The following is a 23,011-nucleotide window of genomic DNA, read 5'->3' on the forward strand; positions in this document are numbered from 1 at the left end:
GAACTATCTAGTAATAGGGAGAAAACACAAATTTTCACTCTTGCTCCACACAGCTGGACTATTGCGAAAACTGCTTTGGAATTTGGTGTTTCAACAAGAATGGTTAAAAAGGCCAGAATGGTGGCATTCTTGCTGTCCCAGCAACAAAGATAAGAAAAGTGCTTGCTCAGCAGATTACAGAGAAAGTCCTGGATTTTTATGAAGATGATGAAATCTCTAGAATATGCCCAAGCAAAAAAGATTTGTCTCTGTTTGGATCAGTGGTGAAAAAGTGCAAAAGCAGAAAAGATTGCTATTGCAGTCTGAAATTGGGTTCTCAAAGTTCTGTGATCTTTGGCCAAAGTGGTGTGTCACAGTCAGTTCATCAGGGACTCATTCATTCTGTGTCTGCACAATCCACCAGAATGTGAAACTAATGCTTTCAGCAATTGCAGTTCCAGATGACTACAAGGTGCTTCTGAATAAAACTGTCTGTGATATGAACTCAAAAAACTTCATAAGAACATAAGAATTGCCACTGCTGAGTTAGACCAGCGGTCCATCATGCCCAGCAGTCCGCTCATGCAGCGGCCCTCTGGTCTAAGATCAGCACCCTAACTGAGACTAGCCCTACCAGCGCACGTTCTTGTTCAGCAGAAACTTGTCTAACTTTGTCTTGAATCCTTGGAGGGTGTTTTCCCCTATAATAGCCTCTGGAAGAGTATTCCAGCTCTCTATCACTCTCTGGGTGAAGAAGAACTTCCTTATGTTTGTACGGAATCTATCCCCTTTCAACTTTAGAGAGTGCCCTCTTGTTCTCCCTACCTTGAAGAGGGTGAACAACCTGTCCTTACTAAGTCTATCCCTTCAGTACCTTGAATGTTTCGATCATGTCCCCTCTCAATCTCCTCTGTTCGAGAGAGAAGAGGCCCAGTTTCTCTAATTTTTCGCTGTACGACAGCTCCTCCAGCCCCTTAACCATCTTAGTCGCTCTTCTCTAGACCCTTTCGAGTAGTACCGTGTCCTTCTTCATTTACGGCGACCAGTGCTGGACGCAGTACTCCAGGTGAGGGAGTACCATGGCCCGGAACAGCGGCATGATAACCTTCTCTGATTGTTCGTGATCCCTTTCTTTATCATTCCTAGCATTCTGTTTGCCCTTTTTGCTGCTGCCGCCACACAGTGTGTGGACGGCTTCATCGACTTGTCGATCAGAACTCCCAAGTCCCTTTCCTGGGAGGTCTCTCCAAGTACCGCCTCGGACATCCTGTATTCGTGCATGAGATTTTTGTTACCGACATGCATCACTTTACACTTATCCATGTTGAACCTCATCTGCCATGTCGATGCCTAGTTCCTTGATGACCCTTGGATGGATGCCATCCGGTCCCAGGGATTATCGCTCTTAAGCCTATCAATCTGCCTACATACCTCCTCTAGACTGACCATCAATCCTGTCAGCTTTCCGTCTTCGTTTCCAGCATATAGCCTGATGGGTTCCCGTATGCTGTGTACATCTTCTTCGGTAAATACAGATGCAAAAAATGTGTTCAGTTTGTCAGCGATTGCTTTGTCATCCAACGGTCCCACCACTTCCTTTGCGGGTCGTTTCCCCTTAATATATTGAAAGAACGGCTTGAAGTTCTTTGCCTCCTTGGCTATTTTTTCCTCGTAATCTCTTTTAGCCCCTTTTACCGCCTTATGACACCTGCATTGATGTAGTTTGTGCTTGTTCCAGTTTTCATCCGTTTTTGACCTTTTCCATTCCTTAAATGAAGTTTTCTTGTCTCTGATCGCTTCCTTCACTCTACAGTGAGCCACGCCGGTTCTTTGTTCTTTTTCCTCTTGGATCCCTTGTTGATACGTGGTATATATAGATTTTGTGCCTCAGTGACTGTGTCCTTAAAAAGGGAAATATGTCCTGGGCAGATCCCTCTGCAGCAGTGGTTCTCAACCCTGTCCTTGGGGATACCCAGCCTGTCAGATTTTCAAGATATCCCTAATAAATATGAATTACACAAATACAATCGGTATTCATAATATACTCGATTGAAGAGCTGGAAGCTGGCAGGCAGGAGAGGAGCCGGGAAGAAGCTGAAAGGACAGGAGAAGCAAGGGAGGCTGAAGGAGAGAGCCAGCAAGGGAGCAGAGAGCTAGGGGTAGCGGTGAGAGGAGGCTCCGCCCACCCCCACCACATCAGCAGCAGCATCGCCCGGACTCCCCCTTAAGAGGAGGAGAACCATGGCGCGAGGCTCGGAGCTCGATTGAAGAGCTGGAAGCGGGCAGGCAGGCAAGAGAGGAGCCGGGAAGAAGCTGAAAGGAGAGGAGAAGCAAGGGAGGTTGAAGTAGAGAGCTAGGGGTAGCGGCGAGAGGAGGCTCTGCCAACCCCCTACCACGTCATCGGCAGCATCGCCCGGACTCCCCCTTAAAAGGGGGGAGCCAACGGGGCGCAGCCAAGGCGCTCGCCTTAGCGAAGGGCCGAGCAAAAACAGCCAAGGATTCCTGAACACCAGAGAACAACAGGAAGGTAAGGAAGAAAAGGACATACGCGCGAGGAGAGCGCACACACAAGAGCGCACATAAAAGAGAACACACACAAAGGACACACGCAAGACAGGGAAGGATAAAGAGGCAGCAGGCTCCAGGGACAAGAAAGAGGTAGGCCCAAGAGAGGAGAGCACTTACCCACATTCCAAAAGCGGCAGACGAAGTAGGCAAGAAAGAGCCAGGCACAGGAGAGAGCACACACACACACACAAAAAGCAAGAGGAGAGAGCACCTAGTGGACTAAAGAGAAAGAAAAATGGAAGCAGCAGGAACCCAGAGGAGATTCCCAGTGTACTGCACAGAGTGTCATATGTACGACTACCTCCCCTCAGGAAGGCAGGCGTACATATGCGGTTGGTGTCAGGAACTGGAAAGCTTGAAGAAGGAAGTTGGTCGACTACAGAACAGGGTTCAGGAACTAGAGGGACATCAGTCTATTCCAGGATAGTTGAAATCTCCCATAATAATCGTGTTACCGCTTTTGAATTCTTGCTTCACCTCAGCTTTCACCTCCATCCTGAATAACAGATCCCTAAGCGTTCTGCTTGAGGATGCACTATTGAAACCGATCAAATACGGTGTTCCATAGGGAGCTCTGCTATCCCCCCTATTATTCAATCTCTATATTAGACCTGTCCTAGACATAGCCCACAAATATCAAATACAGATTCACTTCTTCATGGATGACATCCAACTGTACCTACTGCTAGGAGAAGCCCATGAAGCCCAGATTGTGAAACTCCTAAACTGTCTCTCAGAAATCAAAAACTAGATGTCCATAACAGATTACAAATAAATATACCACAAAGACAGAACTCCTTTGGATTTTCAAAGAATGCTACAACCGCGCCCGTCCCTCACTGTTCTGGGACTCGATTACCATAACTGTGAAAGACCAAGCACTTAGCCTAGTAATACTCCTTGACTGCAGCCTGTTGCTTTCCAAATATATCTTTCAGGTGGTATCTTCATCATTTTACTACCTGTGACAACTCCATAAAATAAGGAGTACTTTTTAGATTCTGACATCGCCCAACTACCCTATACCTTAGTATTCTCCCGCATGGATTACTGCAATGTGCTATTCGGTAGTCTCACAGTGAAGAATGTACGTCGTCTCCAGCATGTACAAAACGTAGTCATCAGGCTTCTAAAAACACTCTGTGGCTGTGACCCTGTCTCCCAGGCCCTAGCATGAGCTCTCTGGCTGCTGTAGCCAAACGTTGTGTCTTCAAGGGCCTGATGCTAACGCTCAAATCCTTGCACAACTTGATGCCGGTCTACATGATGGCTAAGACGGCTTCCTCCATGTGTGCCAAACTGGTTCCTCCTAAGATGAAATAACGTGCCCTTCAACTGCAAACCGCCAAACGAGGTTCCTACTCCCACTTCATACCGAGCCACTGGAATCGACTGCCCCTGCAGATCAGATCCCTTGAAGGACTCCTTAACTTTAGGAAAGCAATAAAAACATAACTCTTCACCTAACTCCCTTGCTCTTGACCAATGGATTAGAGAGCTGCACGGGAACGGGGACGATGGGAATCCCGCGGGACCCGCGGGCATCCCGCGGGTTCCCCCTTTGGGTCACGGGGATCCCGTGGGGACGCCCCCTAGGGTCGCGGGGATCCCGTGGGGACGCCTCCGAGGGTCGCGGGGTTCCTGCGGGGCTGGATGTACTCAGTCGCGCGGCTCTTCTCCCTACCTTCTCTGCTTGCAGCACAGAGCCGAACGGAAGTCTTCCCGACGTCAGCGCTGACGTCGGAGGGGAGGGAGGGCTTAAACAAAGCCCTCCCTCCCTCCGACGTCAGCGCTGACGTCGGGAAGACTTCCGTTTGGCTCTGTGCTGCAGGCAGTGCAGGTAAGGAGGAGAGTAGCCTCGCGGTTCGAGTGGCTACCATGGGAGGGGGCGGTCCGCCCCGCCACACCCCGCCCCGGTTGCAGCACAGCCGGCCAGGTCCCCTTACTTTTGTGGCACTTCCCCGACCGACAACAGCCCCGGTCCGACAATCCTCCCTGCCCTGTAGCCGCGAATCTAAATTATCTTCTTACAGCAGCTGTAATAAGGTAATTTAGATTCGCAGTTAAGGGCAGGGAGGTTTGTCGGACCGGGGCTGTTGTCAGTCGATCGGGGAAGTGCCACAAAAGTAAGGGGACCTGGCCGGCTGTGCTGCACCCGGGGCGGTAGAGAAGGAGTGGGGAGAAGGACGCTGAAAGGCCATGGGGAAGACGGGAGGAGGGGGGGAAGGACTCTGAAAGCACTTGAAGTCAGAGGAGGGCTGAAAGCACATGGGGAATACAAAGGGGTGGAGAAGGACGCTGAAAGGGAGAGGCACAGTAACAGAGCAAATGGAAGATGCAGAAGGAAGAGAGACAGTGGATGGAAGGAATTGAATGAGAACATGAGGAAAGCAGAAACCAGGCAACAAAGGTAGGAAAAGAATTATATTTCTTTTTTTTTATTTTGCTTCAGGATAAAGTATATTAGTTGTGTTGATAAAAATTTATAAACATTAGAGGCTCTGGTAGAAACCCATTTGCAAAGTATGTATTCTTCCCAATTAATATTTTCAAATTAATAAAGTCTTTTTGCTTATTTGTAAATGGGTTTCTACCAGAGCCTTTAATTCAGTAGCATAATTAAATGAAATAACTATTTCTGAAGTTTATATGGACGGGCGGGGACGGAGGGGATTCCTCGCGGGGACGGGTGGGGACGGAGGGGATTCCTCGCGGGGACGGGTGGGGACGGAGGGATTCCTCACGGGGACGGGTGGGGACGGGTGGGATTCCTCACGGGGACGGGTGGGACTTTGGCGGGGACGGGTGGGGACTGGTGGGATTTCTGTCCCCGCGCAACTCTCTACAATGGATTACAAAAAAATGTGTGAAGTAAGGAAAACTTGTATTGAAAAATCTTGGGTTGTAACTATGTCAAATCTACCCTGTAAACTGTCTGTGTCAAGTTAGAATAAAACTTGTACTGGAAAACTGGCACTGTAAGAATAATTATGACAAATCGTAATTTGTTCACTATCCTATATAATAAAACCATAACCATAAGGGTTTCGTGTTCCCTGCCGCCGTGGTGTGTGATCCATGGCTGTGTTCCATTTTAGAACCCGGCAGCAGGGAACAATCTGACCGCTCCCTTCCTCCCGCCCTCACTCACCATTTGGCCAGGCAAGCTCTGTCCCTGCCCGCGTTCTCGGCAGGGAACACACCTCCTGCCCTCACTCGCCACTGCCGCCAATCCTCTTCAGAGCAGCCTGTCCTGCCCTCACTCGCCGCCGCTGCTGCTGCTCTTCTATAGAGCAGCCTGCGATGGTGGCCGGCTTTAGCGAACCTCGCAGGCCGCTCTCCTACCTCCCAACCTCGATAGCACATTCCCTCTGACACATGGGACCGCGTCAAAGGGAACGTGCTACCGAGTTGGAGAGCGGCCTGCGAGGTTCGCTAAAGCCGGCCACCACAATTGTAGGCTGCTTTGAAGAGGAGCAGGCCAGAAGACGCCGGGATGGAGGGAAGGTAAGAAGCGGATCAATACCGGGGCCAGGGGGAGAGGGAAAGGGAATGGGGGCTGCTTTGGGGGGAGGGGTGTGCTAGGGGGAGACAGAAGGGGCCGTGGAGAGATAGGGAGAGGGAAAGGGGGCTGCTTTGGGGGAGAGGTGTGCTGGGGACAGATAGTTTTGCTCGGGGAAGACAGAAGGGGCCATGGAGAGACAAGGAGAGGGAAAAGGTGCTGCTTTGGGGGGGGAGGTGTGCTGGGGACAGACAGCTTTGCTCTGGGGGGAAGACAGAAGGGGCCATGGAGAGACAGGGAGAGGGAAAGGGGGCTGCTTTGGGGGAGAGGTGTGCTGGGGACAGACAGTTTTGCTCGGGGGGGAAGACAGAAGGGGCCATGGAGAGACAAGGAGAGGGAAAGGGTGCTGCTTTGGGGGTGAGGTGTGCTGGGGACAGACAGCTTTGCTCTGGGGGAAGACAGAAGGGGCCAAGGAGAGACAGGGAGAGGGAATGGGGGCTGCTTTGGGGGGGAGGTGTGCTGGGGTCCGACAGCTTTGCTCTGGGGGGAAGACAGAAGAGGGCCATGGAGAGACAATTAGAGAGAGGGAAAGGGGGCTGCTTTTGGGGGAGGGTTGTGCTTGGGGCAAACAGCTTTGCTCTGGGGGGAAGACAGAAGGGGCCATGAAGAGACAGGGAGAGGGAAAGGGGGCTGCTTTGGGGGTAGAAACATAGAAAGATGACGGCAGGAAAGGGCCACAGCTCATCAAGTCTGCCCACTCTACTGACCCACCCCATTAGGTCTGAGTGCTAATGCTAGTACCTTAACTCAGCCCTCGTAGGGACCCCACGTGGATGTCCCATTTATTTTTAAAGTCGAGAACGCTGGTGGCCTTGACCACCTGCACCGGAAGTTTGTTCCAGTGATCCACCACCCTTTCTGTGAAGAAATACTTCCTGGTGTCACCGTAAAATTTCCCTCCTCTGAGTTTGAGCGGGTGCCCCCTTGTGATCGAGGGTCCCTTGGGAAAGAATATGTCGTTTTCCACCTCGACACGACCTGTGATGTACTTAAATGTCTCAATCATGTCTCCCCTTTCCCTGCGCTCCTCTAGAGTGTAGAGCTGCAATTTGCCCAGTCTTTCTTCGTATGAGAGACCCTTGAGTCCGGAGACCATCCTAGTGGCCATCCGCTGGACCGACTCAGCTCGAAGCACATCTTTACGGTAATGTGGCCTCCAGAATTGCACACAGTATTCCAGGTGAGGTCTCACCATAGTTCTGTAAAGTGGCATTATGACTTCAGGTTTGCAGCTGACGAAGCTTCTGTTGATACATCCCAACATTTGCCTTGCCTTGGATGAGGCCTTCTCTACTTGTTTGGCAGCCTTCATGTCTGCACTGATGATTACTCCCAAGTCCCGTTCTTCCAAAGTCCTAGCTAGTGTTTCTCCATTCAAGGTGTAAGTTCTGCATGGATTTCTGCTGCCAAGATGCATGACCTTACATTTCTTAGCGTTGAAGCCTAGCTGCCATGTCAAGGACCAGTTTTCCAATGTGATCAGATCCCGCGTCATACTATCCTTGAGATTGCTTCCACTTACTATATTACATAGTTTGGCGTCGTCGGCGAATAGTGCTACTTTACCCTGAAGCCCTCGGGTCAAGTCCCTTATGAATATGTTGAAAAGGGATGGTCCCAGGACTGAGCCCTGCGGCACTCCGCTAGTCACCTCCGATGTTTCAGAGAGGGTGCCATTGACCATCACCCTCTGAAGTCTTCCACTCAGCCAATCATTGACCCATGCAGTTAGTTTCTCACCTAACCCCATCAATTTCATCTTGTTTAATAGTCTACGGTGTGGGACACTGTCAAAAGCTTTACTGAAACCCAAGTACACTATGTCCAGAGACTCTCCCGAGTCTAGCTTTCCCATCACCCAATCAAAGAAGCTGATAAGATTGGATTGGCATGACCTACCCCTAGTGAATCCATGTTGACAGGGATCCCTCAGATTCCCCTCATCCAAAATCGTGTCTAATTTACCTTTAAGTAGAGTTTCCATGAGTTTGCACACTATTGATGTGAGACTCACTGGTCTGTAATTCTCAGCCTCTGCTCTGCAACCCTTTTTGTGCAGAGGAACGACGTTAGCCGTTTTCCAGTCCAGGGGGACTCTCCCCATACTTAGGGAGAGATTGAAGAGCATGGCTAACGGTTCCGCCAGTACGTCGCGCAGCTCTCTGAGCACTCTTGGGTGCAATTTGTCCGGTCCCATGGCTTTGCTCACCTTGAGCCTTGACAGTTCGCTGTAAACATCAGCTGGTGTGAACTCAAAATTCTGAAATGGGTCTTCCTTGCTTTGCTTTGCTTCCAGCTGTGGCCCGTGCAGGTAAAGACTGAGCAGAAGTAATCATTCAGCAGTTTGGCTTTATCGGAATCTGTTTCCACATAATTCCCGTCTGGAATTCTAAGGCGTACTATCCCGTTTGTGTTCCTCTTCCTGTCGCTAATGTACCTGAAGAAGGATTTGTCCCCTTTCTTAATGTTCCTCGCTAGAGTTTCCTCCATATGGAGTTTGGCCTCCCTGACTGCTGTTTTGACCGCTGCAGCCTTTGTCCTGTATTCAATGTTTGCTTCTTTTTCCCCCGTGCGTTTGTATGAGAGAAATGCTCTTTTCTTCTCCTTGACTCGGTATGAGACCTCATCAGTGAACCATTGGGGTTTCTTTTTTCTTTGTTGTTTATTTACCGATTTTATGTAGCGGATAGTTGCCTCATGAAGGGTCGATTTCAAGGTTGACCACATAGCCTCCACATTATCAGTTACTTCTTGAACCTGCAGCGTCTGATGGACGAAATCTCCCATGCGTGCAAAGTCAGTGCCCCGGAAATTGAGTACCCTTGTTATTGTATGTGACCTAGGGAAGCCTTTCCTAAGGCTAAACCATACCATGTTATGGTCACTGGTGGCTAGTGTTTCTCTCACCGAGACCTCCGAGATGCTTTCCCCGTTCGTAAGTACCAGGTCCAGGATGGCCTGGGTCCTAGTGGGTTCTAGCACCATTTGTTTGAGCCGTACTCCCTTCATGGACGTTAATATCCTCCTGCTATCACAAGCTGTCGCTGAGAGCATGTTCCAGTCTACATCAGGCATGTTGAAGTCTCCTAACAGAACAATGTCCCCCCTTAAGGTGATATTCTCAATGTCTTCAATTAATTCTGCATCCTTGTCCTCCGATTGTGTTGGAGGTCTGTATACCACACCAAGGTACAGGCATTTTTCTCCGCCTCTGGCCAGGTTTACCCAGATGGATTCCCCAGTATACCTGACATCCTTGATTCTGGTTGTCTTGATGTTCTCTTTGATGTAAAGTGCTACCCCTCCTCCTAACTTACCCTCTCTGTCTTGGCGAAGCAGGTTGTATCCTGGTATAGTTATATCCCACCTATGAGAGTCTGTGAACCATGTTTCGGATATAGCTACTATGTCTAGGTCTGCATTAACTATTTCTGTTTCCAGATCTAGAAGTTTATTCCCTAGGCTGTGTGCGTTAACATACATAGAGGTGTGTTTGGGGCAAACAGCTTTGCTCTGGGAGGGAAGACAGAAGAGGGCCAGGGAGAGGGAAAGGGGGCTGCTTTGGGGGGAGGTGTGTGCGGGGGGCAGACAGCTTTGCTCGGGGGGGGGGGGGGAGACAGAAGGACACAGACACCGGCCAAGGAGAGAGAGATAAAGAAACACAGACAGACAGACACATCTATTCTAGCACCCGTTAATGTAACGGGCTTAAAGACTAGTACTGTTTATTATGTATGTTTAATATGTAACCCGTTTTGGACAACAGGATAGAAAACAAAATAAATAAATAGACCCAAGAGAATGGATATTATCTGCAGCAGTGTTCCAGTCAATCATTCTTTGATGGGGTAAGCCATCTTTCAATCTAATGGCTACGGCGAGAAGCAAGAAGGTCGTTGGTGAAGCCCCACTTGGAGTATTGTGTTCAGTTTTAGAGACCTTATCTGGCGAAGGACGTAAGAAGATTTGGGTTTAAACCTTCCTGATCTTCGCTATTATAATGTGGCCGCTTTGTTCCGCTTTATTCATGAAGGATGGTCGGGGTGTTATAAATTCTCTTCCCAGAGTTGGGTGGAGGCGTGGTGTGCCCCTCATTCGGTCTTGTCTCTTTTGCATATCCCATTGTCGGTTATCCCGGGAGGGGGGGCTAAGTTTGCATATCTCTTGCCTATGAGGCGGGCGTGGCGGTGGTGGAGACGGCGGCAGGGGAAATCTCCGGCTGCATCTCTTTTGTTGCAGTTATATGGGAACTCCGACTTCCCGCCTGGAGTGGGACACGCTTGGTTCCGGCAGTGGGAGCAGAGAGGGGGAAGAACACTTCATGATATTGTCTCCGTGGGGGGGGGGGCGGTTTCCTTCTTTTGAACAGCTGCAGACCCACTGGCACTTGCCTCGGACTCACTTCTGGGCTTCTCTCCAGGCCCGGCATTATTACTTTTCTCTTAACCGCCGCTGGGGGGATGCTTGGCTCAGTGGTCCCTTGGATGTTCAGTTTTTTCAGGTCTCTCCAGCTTCCAACAAATTGGCTACTTGGTATCGGATTCTGAAGGCCGCCTCGGATTTGGGATCTATTGACCGTTTGGCCTCCCGGTGGCAATCGGAGCTCGGTATTGCCTTGGACCGGAAGGCCTTTCTTGATCTCTTTGCCACCGTGCACGCCATGGGGGGTTCTACGGACTTTAGGGAAATGCAATTTAAAATTCTGCATCGGGCTTATTTATCTCGGGCTCAGGGAGCTCGTATGGGCCTTTGGGAGGACGCAGTTTGTGGTAAATGTAAGCGTTTCGTGGGTACCCTAACTCACCACTTTTTGGAGTGCCCTTCTTCTGCTATCTGGCTGCAGGTTCTCCCCTTTTTGGAGCGCCTTCTACACCGAGCTATACCATGGTCTTATGGGTTTCTGCTCTTGGGGGATCAGCGTGAATTGATTGAGGGGGGGCTCACGCTCCCTCAACGCAGGGTTCTTTACATGGCTGTCTTGGTAGTAAAAAAGCTCCTGTTGCAGCATTGGGTGGACGAGTCTGTTGCTTCCTTTCCGCACTGGCTGGCTCGGTTGGCTATGGTGGGGCGCTATGAGCTTCAGCGTCTTCCTAAGGCTGGGAGTTTGATTCACCGCTGCTATCGGGAGCTGTGGCAGAGGGTGTTACAGCTCTGCTCCGGTTTGGAGTCGGAGGGCATGTCTTCCTCTTCTTGATTTGGTTCCTAGTGGGGGGGGTTACGCTTTCTCCCTCTGTCTTCCTGTTTTTGCTCTTGCTTCTGTTTTTGTTTTTGTTCTTTCTCGGGTGGCTGCACCGGTGTGGATGTAGGGGGGGAGGATTGGGTTGCTTGGATGTTTGGCTGTCTAGTGGTATGCGTGGGGAATGATTGTTGTGGTCTGGGTTGCGTGAATGGGATTGGCATGTGTTTGTGTGGTGGGGTTTGGTATTTTAAAATGTCAATTGTGAGGGGAACCCACACATGGGATTTTTGTACTGCGATTTTTGTTGTTCTGATATCCTGTACTGTTTTTGGATGCTCTGCTTTCTGATGTTTCACTCGTGGTTGTGTGTTCCTTTGCAGTTGTCAATAAAGATAATTTACAAAAAAAAAAAAAAGAAGATTTGAAGCGGTCCAGAGGATGGTGACGAAAATGATAGGAGACTTGCGCCAGAAGACATATGAGGAGAGACTGGAAGCCCTGAATATGTATACCCTAGAGCAGGGATGTTCAACCTGCGGCCCGAGGGCCACATGTGGCCCCGTGATGTATTTTGTGCTGCCCCGGTCGAGGGCGATGCAGTGTTTTCCTCTGCTGCCCCCGGGTGTTTACCATCTTGCCGGCTCCCTCCTCTGTCTTGCTGCAGCATTTGCATGTTTGTGCAGCCCCAGAAAATTTTTTTTCAGCCAATGCGGCCCAGGGAAGCCAAAAGGAGGAGTACACACCTGAAGTTCGTCTCCCCATCGGCTAGAGGATGTAAATTTAAGAGACACCATCAACATCTTCTATCGTATCAAACAGCCTTATGGGGCAAAGACCTGGAAAAATTAATTATACATGCAAATAACTATGGTGAATTTAGGAAACACCTAAAAACATACCTGTTCTTGAAGTACCTAGGTAACAAATCTGGAGAATCGCTCCCATCACAATCTCTCCCATAAATCTGATCCCTTAATCTGTTAGCCACTAATCTCTAACTATTGTGACCAGGCCTGTCCCTGAGTAGGTGGGGAACAGGGCTCCGACCACAAGTAGATATATTCATGCGTCTTTTATATGGCTGGATGAACAAAAACCCGGAGGACGGATTTCTTAGGAACTGGAATCAGGTTTATTAAAGTTTTCAAAAAAAACCCCCAAAAAAACATGTTGGAACATATAGCACGTTCTTCACACTTTCCTCCACCAAGCATAACAGGGGCTTCAGTCCTTGTGCCCTGCCTGGCGCTTCCAGGTCCATAAAGTAAAGCTCGTTAACATCCCAAACCTCCCAACAGAAACAAAGCAAAGGTTTGGCTTCCCAAATTTTCCCACTCAAATTGTGTCCAAGGTTCTTGACCTTAGCCGGGCCCCACTTGGGCTAACTTCCAGGGGCTTCTTACCCCTCTAGGTCCTCCAGAGGTAAGGTCACTAAACAGTTCTGCCAATTACTTCTCAATTGGGCCAGGATTGCCCTGATCCTGCTTCAAACACTGCAAGTGTCCAAGGCTTCAATTAGCCTAGAGTGGATTATTGAGGCAAAGGGGCAAGACCTCTCATATCTCCCACTCCCCTAAGTCCATATCTTCCCCGGGCTCACTCTCCCCAGGAAGGCTGTTCATTTCCCAGTCCAGAGACCCATAACCCGGGCTGTCTCTCCACCCTGTGTCCTCAGGCTGCTTCTCCCAATCCCCGTCTTGCCTGCATGTTAGCTCCTTACTAACCTGTCCTCTCCAAGGCCAGCCTTTTGGTCCACCCTCCCAGGGTTTGTCTGGCAAGCCCAGATAGCGTTCAGGGATTTCAACCTCTCGCCTGCTGGGCTGTCTCCTGGATAGCATACGGGGCTGGGGAACAGGAACTCCTTGGAAGCTGCACTCCCTGCTGGTGGCTGGCTGATTGTGATTAGCCCCACCTGAGCTCCCCCACTGACTTCCCTTGGTTTGTATTTGAGGCTTTCTGACGTGCACACCTCGAGTGTTAACCCCACTCCCTCCTGAGTTGGGTTTAGGTTTCAGAGAAGGAGGAAAGGAGTAATAGGGGGGAAGGATTTGGTTCAAGTGCCCTCCCCCTCTGGCTCTTAGGCTGGGTTATGACTGGGTTTTTCTCTTCCCTTCCTGGCTGTGCCGGCTCCATGCCAGGTTTTCCTGGGACCAGGGCCTGATGCATACTGGGTTTTGTGGTTCTTTTAGCTGGGTCACACTATATATGTTCCACTCAATTTGTAGCATCTTTCTAACCATTGTAAACCGCATAGAACTTCACGGTCCTGTGGTATATAAACTGTTATTATTATTATTATTATTATTATTATTAAAAGGTTGGACACCCCTGCCCTAGAAGAAAGGTGGGATAGGGGAGATATGATTCAGACGTTCAAATACTTGAAGAGTATTAACGTAGAACAAAATCTTTTCCAGAGAAAGAAAAATGGTAAAACCAGAGGACATAATTTGAGGTTGAGGGGTGGTAGATTCAAGAGCAGTGTTAGGAAATTCTACTTTACGGAGAGGGTGGTGGATGCCTGGAATGCGCTCCCGAGAGAGGTGGTAGAGAGGAAAATGGTGACGGAGTTCAAAGAAGCGTGGGATGAACACACAGGATCTAGAATCAGAAAATAATATTAAATATTGAACTAAGGCCAGTACAGGGCAGAGTTGCACGGTCTCTGTCTGTATATGGCTGTTTGGGGAGGGCTTCAATGGCTGGGAGGGTATAGATGGGATGGAGTAGGTTTTGACGGAGATTTCAGTTGGAACCCAAGCACAGTACCGGGTAGAGCTTTGGACTCTTGCCCAGAAATAGCTAAGAAGAAAAAATTTAAATTGATTCAAGTTGGTCAGACTGGATGGACCATTTGGGTCTTTATCTGCCATCATCTACTATGTTACATTTCACCAGTCGAATATCTTAGTCTGGAAGTGAAGGTCTGGACGCCCTAGTCCAGCCTAGATGTCTGCTCGGGAACAGGGATTACGGGAATCCTGCGGGGACCCATCCAAGGCCCACGGGACGCCCACGGGACTCCCACGAGGATCAGTGGGACAGATTGAAAGGGGGAGAAATGTTGGACATAGTGGAGGGAATGAAAGGAGAGATGTTGCATGTGCTAGAGAGGGGTGATAGAAGGAGAAATATTGGGCATGGGGCTGGTGGGCAGTGATGAAAGATGCTGCACATGATTTGGGGTTTGAGAGAGAAAAATGTTGGATGTGGCAGTAGAAGGGATGGGAAGAGCTTTCCCTTCCCCCTCTCCCTCTAGCTTTCTCCTTTTTTCTCTCTCCCCTACCTTCCCTTATCTCTCTCTCTTTCCCATCACTCACTCTCTCCCTTCCTATCTTTCTCTCATCCTTCCTCCCTCTCTTTACAGTAAAGGAAGGAATGAGAAAAAGACAGATGGACAGTTAGTGAGAGGGGGAGATATATTGCCAATGGGGGTGGAGAAGAGAGGAAAGAAAAGTTGGACTCGAGGGACAGAGAGAGATGTTGGTTGTGGAAGGGAATGAGCTCCGTAGGAGAGGAAGCGTGCAGGTGGTAGAAAGAAAGAAATGTTGCACAGTCAGAAGGAAGTGCAACCAGAGACTAATAAAATCACCAGTCAACAAAGGTAGGGAAAATGATTTTATTTTCAATTTAGTGATTGAAATGTGTTTTTAGAATTTATATCTGCTGTCTATATTTTGCACTATATTTGTCTATTTTTTGTAGCTGTTCCTGAGGTAACATTGCATATTTTAAAGTCATCTGCCTTGACCTCTTTGGAAAAAAAGCCAAATATAAATGATAGTTAACATTTTCTTTGCATACACTGTGCTTAGTGTTTTTTAATGTTGTGGTTACCATTATGTATTAATAAGATTATATTGTGTGTGTATAAAAAATGAATGGAAGAAATTGCATTACAATTAGTACTATTTTTATGGGGGTGGGGTCTGGAGCGGAGCTTGGGCTGGGATACTCAGTTGATATTTGGGGGTACTTGGCTTGAAGTTGAGGAACACTGATCTAGAGGTCACCAATGAGTTCTAACTGTCAAACCATCTATTTGTGTTCACCAGTCAGGCTAAACGCAGTAGGCTGGTGTCTAAGGCTACCATTTCAAGATGGATATGAATGGCCATCTCATCAACATATATTGTCTGTGCCAAGCAATGACTGGTCACCTTGAAAGCACATTTCACAAGAAGTATAGCTTTTTCAACGGCGGAAGCATTTGTGATTTTGCCCAGGAAGATTTGTAGGGCAACCTGGTCCACTCTGCACATGTTCTACAGAGTGGACGTGGCAGCACAGGACAGTCTTTGGGTCCTAAGTGTTAACGAGCAAGCGCAGTGGTCCCACCCTAGATTTCTGAGACTGTTTTTGTACGTCCCTGCAGATGCATTCTCAAGGCCGGCAGAAGCAGGAAGATCTTCTAGCGGCACCGGCACATCCTGTGAGCTGCTTGCCGTTGCCAGTTTAAGTTGTTCGGGTGGGGGATGCCGGTTCATGCGGAGGGGGGTCTTTGTGAGTGGGGGGGGGAACTTATCAAAGCGAGTTTCCATTATTTCCTGTGGGGAAACTTGCTTTGATATACGAGTATTTTGGTTTACGAGCATGCTTCTGGAACGAATTACGTATGCTCGTAAACCAAAGTTCTACTGTATTACTTTTTTGGATGTCAAAGTAGAACTTGTGGATAGTGGTTTTTCTACTTCTGTATTTGTTAAACCTACAGATCGGAATAAGTTACTGGCATTTGACAGCATGCACCCTAAACATGTCAAGACTAGTATTCCTTTTTCACAATTTATCTGCTATCGGCGGATATGCGATTCTACTGAAGGATTCAAACAGGCTGCAGGGAATTTGAAACAAAAATTGGAAAACAGAGGTTATCGTACAGTGACAGTCCATAATGCGTTTAAACGGGCTTAATGTAATAACCGTGAACTTTTGTTACAAGAAAGATCTAAGCCTGTGATGGACAATAAAATCCAATGCACTCTGAAGTTTAACAGTTTATCTAATTTGTTAGCTTTGGCTGTGGAAAAATATCTTGCTCTGTTTGAAGTTCATCCTGTGCTATCTCAAATTCACTGTCAAGTATCTTTTGCTCGAAATTCTAATCTAGCGGACATTCACAAAACAAACCGATCTTCTACCAATTGGTTTGCGAGCCCTTAGAGAGCAGATTTCCCTCCAGCCCAATTCACTAAAGTGTTTAGTGATCCCCTCCCAATCCCCTTGGGAGGGGCCTGGGGTGCCTCAGCCAATCAGGGCCTTAGGCTCCACCCGTGCATCACAAGATGCACCGGGGCATTGCCTAAGGCCTCAGACTCGTCTCGGGAGGCATTGGAGCAGGAGGGATTGAGCACCCCCTCCTGCTCCGTTAAAGGTACAGGGAGGGGGATGAGGAGGGGGGTGGCATCAGGGAGTTGGTAACCCACCTGCCGTTACATTAGTTTTTGGGTGGGACCGATGGCAGGAGGAAGTGGGAACCCTCCTGCCATTATTTTTTTTTTTGATGTGGCTGCGGGGCAAATTTTTTGGGGGGTTCGAGGAGGGAGGGGGGTTAGTAGTTCTAGATTGGCAGGAGGGAGTGGGAACCCTCCTGTCATAATTTTTCTAAATGAGGCTGTTTCTCCTGTCACTAATGTCAGGGCTTTGGCGATCTGTGCAGTCGGTTGGGGGCATGCCTCCGATCGCCCCCATTTGCATGCAGATGGTTGGCCTGCCTCCAATCGCACACGGATCGGAGGGTTAGTGAATCTAGCCCATTGTAAGTAAATCCGATGTTTGGTCAACCAGACTCAATGAGTGGACAGGTCATAAGAAATATAATCACTGTTCAGTGTATGAGGTGAATGAAGAATGTGAGATTTTCCGGTGGGAAAAAGCCGGGCTGGAGTTACAGCTGAGACATAACACCTCTTGAGAATCTACCGGGGTAGTTTATGTGATAAAATGCCCTTGTAAAAGATTATATGTGGGGCAAATTTCAAGAGCGTTTAAAACCCGCCTTACTGAACTTCGGTTTTGCATTAATACTAAAAAAAAGACTGAGGCACCTATGATGCAACATTGTCTATCAGTTGGACATTGTTTTGAGACTCTAAAATGTTTAATTTTGGAACAAATACATTTGGGTAAGCAAGGAGGGGGATCTGAAAAGAAAATTAAGGCAACGTGAGCAGTTTTGGATTTTTAAACTGTGGTCCATGGAACCGGAAGGACTAAATGGAGCTATTGAATGGCAAGCCTTTTTTTGACCATTGGCTGTTTTGGATGCCTGCTATTGGCCAGTAGAGGGAGTTGGTGTGCCTCCTGTGATGTCGGGGGTAGGGCCAGGAAGGAGTTTAAATCTGTCTGCTGTCTCTGAGCTAGTGCTGCCTGATTCAGGAAAAAAAATTTAGATTCGATTCAGCCTATTGAATTGGTTTTTCGATTCGATGCAGTTCGATTTTCCTGCCCAATTGGGCGTTGTTGGTTTTTTTTTTTTTTTTTTTTTTCAAACATCCTGGTGGGTTTATTTTATAGCTTCTTCACCCTCTTTGCCTTCTCCTAACCACACTGGCGCTGTGGTGTAAACAAAATAAAGAAACAAAAAGGACTTTTCCTCTCTGTTAAAATCTTAGCTCACGTTTGCGGTTTAACACCAGCTCTGGCATGATACACGTTTCAAATCTGACATATTGTAATCACAAACAGAAAATAAAATTATTTTTTCTACCTTTTGTTGTCTGGTCAATATTCAAATCATGTTGGTCCCAGGCTCTGGTTGTCTTCTGATAACTTGCTTGCCAGCACATAAGCACATAAACATTGCCTCTGCTGAGTCAGACCATAGGTCCATCACGCCCAGCAGTCCGCTCCCGCGGTGGCCCCCCAGGTCAATGACCTGTAGTGATCTATTACTCTATTACTTTACAGCCTTCTGTACTGTATAGTAACCCTTTGATTGTACCCCTGGATCCCCTTTTCCTTCATGAACTCGTCCAATCCCCTTTTGAACCCCAAAGTCGTACTCTGCTCTACCACCTCTTCTGGAAGCGTATTCCAGGTGTTCACCACCCTCTGTGTGAAGAAGAACTTCCTAGCATTTGTTCTGAACCTATCTCCCTTCAATTTTTTTGAGTGCCCTCTAGTTTTTGTTGCCCCTTCTAGTCTGAAGAATCTGTCCCTCTCTACCTTCACTATACCCTTCATGATCTTATGAGTTTCTATCATATCCTCTCTAAGTCTCCGCTTTTCCAGGGAAAAGAGCCCCAGCTTCTCCAGCCTCTCAGCATATGAGAGGTTTTCCATGCCCTTTATCATTTTCGTCGCTCTTCTCTGAACCCTCTCGAGAATCGCCATATCCTTCCTATGGTACGGCGACCAGTACTGGACGCAGTACTCCAGATGCGGTCGCACAATCACCCTATACAGTGGGAGGATAACTTCTTTGGTTCTGGTAGTGATACCTTTTTTGATAATGCCCAACATTCTGTTTGCCTTTTTTGAGGCCGCTGCGCACTGTGCCGCCGGTTTCATTGTTCTATCTACCAAAACCCCCAAGTCCTGGGTCTCCTTCTTTTATTCTTTCTCTGTGCTAACCATCAATCTTCTATCTCTCTGTCCTCCCCTTCCGCTTCCCTTTCCTCCCCCGGAGGTCTGGTATCTTTCTTTTTTTTCGTCTCCATCCACAGATCCACCTTTCTTAACTATCCTTTTATCTAGCATCTCTCCCTTCTTCCCCACTACCCCAGGGTCCACCTTCTCTCCCTTTCTTTTACCAACTACCTTCCTATCCAGTATCTCTATCCCCCTCCACACCATCCCTTGTGTCCAACTTCTCTCCCTTTCTGTTCCTTCCCTTCCTAAATCCCATTGTCCTTCATCTCTCTCCCTCTCCTCTATTTTTAGACCCATTATTTCTTCCCGCCCAAAGTCCAGCATATGCACGTCTCTTTTAACCCCCCATTTCTCCCTCCATGTACTTCTACACCAGGGCCTCCCTCCCTTGAAGGTCTGTCCCCCCCGAAGGCCTGCACCCCCACCCCTGAAGGCCTGCACCCCCACCCCTGAAGGCCTGCACCCCACCCTTAAAGGTCTGTCCCCCTGAAGGCCTGTCTTCCCCCTTGAAGGCCTGATCACACCCTCCTCCCCCGTAAGGCCTGCATGTTCCCCCTGGCCTCCCTCTGGTGTTCGGCTTCCCTCCTGTCCTTCCCGCACCGTTTACCTTATAACAGCAGTCTGTAGAGAAGATTGTGGTACTAGCGATCTTTGCAAACTGCTTCGAGCTATTTCCTCTGCAGCGGCCCCACCCCTCCTCTGACGTCAGAGGCAGGATCGCGGCGGAGGGAAACAGCTGCGAAGCAGTTTGAAAAGATCGCTAGTACCGCAATCTTCTCTGCAGGCTGCTCCTGTAAGGTAAACAGTGCGGGGAGGCCAGGGGGAAGCCAGATGCCAAGGGGGGAAACCAGACGCCAGGGGGAGGGAACTGGACAGCAGCACTTCGCGACTGACCCTCCCCCCTCGCCCTCTAAAGCAGGTGTGGCAGCGACCGGCTATCAAGAGCAGCGCTGCTGCCCCTGCTTTAGGGGGCGAGGGTCATCCAAATCGGGAAGCCGATTTTTTTTGTTGTTTTAAATCGATTCACCTGAAGTGAATTGGTGAACCGATTTGAATCGTGAATCGGACAGCACTACTCTGAGCTGATGCCATGGTTAAGGAAAAGAGTGTGCTTGTGAAGCCCTTTTTCCTGAGGAAACAATTTGAATGTGAAACAAGACCCTTGCTTATTCACTTTTGTTTAACTTTGTGGCACACTGCTGTGTGACTGTACACTGGTGATTATACATTAGTCTACAGTTGGGTGGGGTTCAGGTTTTTCTTGGACTATGTCTTGAGTTTTTTTAACTGAATTTCCCACCTAACGGGTAAGAGGGGCCGATGATTAAAGACATGTTGCCTTATTAGCTAAAGTACCTGACTTGTAATTATATATTCATTCAGTGTGTCTGAGGCTTGTTTTTATTAAGTTGTGTACAGTGATAGTTCACAGAGTAATGACTTTTTTTGTCTATTTATTATATACCATAAAAGTAAAAAATTTGACAAAAATTCCTTTACAATTGGTGTTATATGGTTAGAGCAGTATTAACTAAACACACTTCTGTTTGTCATCAAAAACAAAGTTACATATGTGTATAAAAAACACTAATACAGGGGCACTACAACTAATGCCCAGAGAACCAATAAAATGTAAAATGAGGAGGAAAAAGACTCAGGTCCCAACCTCCACCCTACAGAGACAGCTATAGCAGGGTATAAAACTTCATAGGCATAAAAAAACCTCATATACAAATCAGAGCTCTGTACCATGCAAGTGAATCCAATAAAATTTCAAAAATTAACAAAGGCTTATCCAGGTTAGAAAAGGTCTGTCACACTGACGATGGCTAATGTTTCACATTCATGGCTGCTTCAGAATGTGAACACACTGCACTGATCTGTGTTGTCAGAAACCACTTCAGTGGTGTCTTGCCTATTCACAAATACTTTCAGAATGGAACAGATTTGTTGTTTGGAGAGTCTCTCCTTATGTGTTCATATATAGGGCTGTCGCCTGCTTTGGTACAAACTGAAGGGGGCAGTAGAGCCCTCTGGAGAAGGAAGAAGAGTTGAAAACCTGGTGTGGATTCCTTCTGCACAGCTCACAAGCAAGGGGAGAATAGTGTTCAGAATGACACACTTATCTACTAGAAAATATATTAGCTATGTAAGAGCCTAATATTTTTATACTTGTCCAATTAGCAGTACTGCAGCCCTCAAAGAATCCAGATCACCGGTAAAATAACCGTTTCCATCATGGAACATCAACATGGTTGGTTGTCAACCTGTTTTACTATTGCTTTGTCCACATAAGGTTTAGTTTTTTAAAATAAGAATGTAAGGATGTTAAATAGAAGTCTATCTTAATTGCTAGGTTGTCATGCTGTTTTCTTTTTTTCCAGGAGAATTTTTCATTTACAAATGTAAGGATAGCCAATGTGTGTTCTGATGGAACTGTTTTCTGCCAGGTACCCTCAAAGGGCCTGACAAAACTCTATGAGGTATTACAGAAGATAGAAAACTTTTTTCATTCCAAGGTATGCCAAACTCTCTACTAAAATATTTGAATTTCAGTGGTTGTCTCAATCATAGAATTGCTTTTCCTTACAATGCGACAATGTATAATTAAACTCTGGAATTCATTTTGGGAGAATGTGGTGAAGTCAGTTAGATTGACTGGGTTTAAAAAAGGTTTGGATAAATTCTTAAAAGAGAAGTCCATAGGCCATTATTGAGATGGCTTGGGGAAATTCACTGCTTATTCTCAGGATAAGCGACATAAAATCTGTTCTGTTACTTGGGATCTAGCTAGGTACTTGTGACCTGGGTTGCCACTGTGGAAACAGGATACTGGGCTTGATGGACCTTCAGTCTGTCCCAGTATGGCAACTCTTATGTTCTTATGACTAAAGCTTTCATTGTTTTTGTGTGAAATATCTCATTTATTTATTTAGTTTAGAAATTTTTACTCCATTTATATCTGAGAGGTTTACACAGATGAAACATGCACATAAAAACAGGAAGCATCTGATATCCTTGAGAGACATCAGACATAATCATCAAACATATAAATGACACTGTCCATCAGCTTTGTCCTAGTTCCATTATATCACAGATCTTCCAACATCATGAACAAAATATCCAAAAGTATTAATCCCATAACAAAGAGTTATTAAAAAAATGCTTGTAGTCAAGATGTGATCCAGAGTAGGTCCACTCTGGTAATAACATGCATGAGTGAGATAGATAAAATGCTTATAATGAAACTTTACTTTAAAAATAGGCTGACCAAATTCTGTGGAGATTTGGTTAGAATTTTCCTGATGTCTCAAGATCCACACAATTAAGAATGAAAGAATTTTTGAAGTTAAGAACAAGAGTTTTGGCTCTTGAGGCATCATTTTATCTAAAATTTCCATGTAAATGTCTTGTTAAATTACAGAAGAACACAAAAGAAACCCTAAAGTCAGGGAGGTGAAAAAATCACAAAAATGCTGAAGACCTCCCAAAACCCCAAGAGTATAAATAGGTAAGGGGGAGAGACAAAGACAAAGCACGGTAACAACTAGCTTAAACAAGAAAATTTTTTGTGGAGACGGGAGAGCCCTCAGTCACACAGCCACCTACTGGGAAATCCCAGAGGAAAGGCTGTCACTGGCTTACACCCAGATGGGTGTCAACTGTGAAACATCCCCGGGCTCTCTCTGTGTGAATATATAAATAAAGTGCACCCCAAAAGTGCAAGGTGTGAAAAATATATATAAATCAATCAAAAAACACACTCTCGTAACATGATTTGAATTTGTCTCTGCCCCTTAACCAGGGGGCCAAAAGGAAAAACTAGTGTCCAAATTCGACCAAGCAAATCACAAACTGGAAGTACTTAGCTTCTCCGTGTGACAAACAGCCAGTAGATGGTAACTTCGTCCAACGGGACTCCGTTTCGGGGGTGCACACCCCCTTCTTCAGGAACAACTGGACTGCGCTTAGTCTCACAATTCTTCCGACCCAGCTTGAAAAGCAAAGAGGAAAATGGCACTCAACCGAAATGAACGCCTCCAATTTAAACTGCAGACACAAGCGTCATTGGCTAAGCGAGTCAGTTGACTCGCCTAGTCCGTGAAAGAATGTCCATCAACAAATAAAAG

General features: G+C 47.3%; 1 protein-coding gene across 4 annotated transcripts in view; it reads left to right on the plus strand.

Moving 5' to 3' along the window:
• Nucleotides 1-23,011, plus strand: part of TDRD7 (tudor domain containing 7) — a 719,490-nt gene that overhangs the window by 407,767 nt on the left and 288,712 nt on the right. For all 4 annotated transcript variants that reach the window (XM_033917728.1, XM_033917758.1, XM_033917748.1 and 1 more), the window contains exon 11: nucleotides 21,266-21,400. In XM_033917728.1, coding sequence (XP_033773619.1) covers nucleotides 21,266-21,400 — 135 coding nt within the window. The remainder of the gene's footprint in view (nucleotides 1-21,265; nucleotides 21,401-23,011) is intronic.

Source organism: Geotrypetes seraphini, chromosome 1, assembly GCF_902459505.1.
Source record: "Geotrypetes seraphini chromosome 1, aGeoSer1.1, whole genome shotgun sequence".
In the NCBI taxonomy this organism is placed as follows: Eukaryota; Metazoa; Chordata; class Amphibia; order Gymnophiona; family Dermophiidae; genus Geotrypetes; species Geotrypetes seraphini.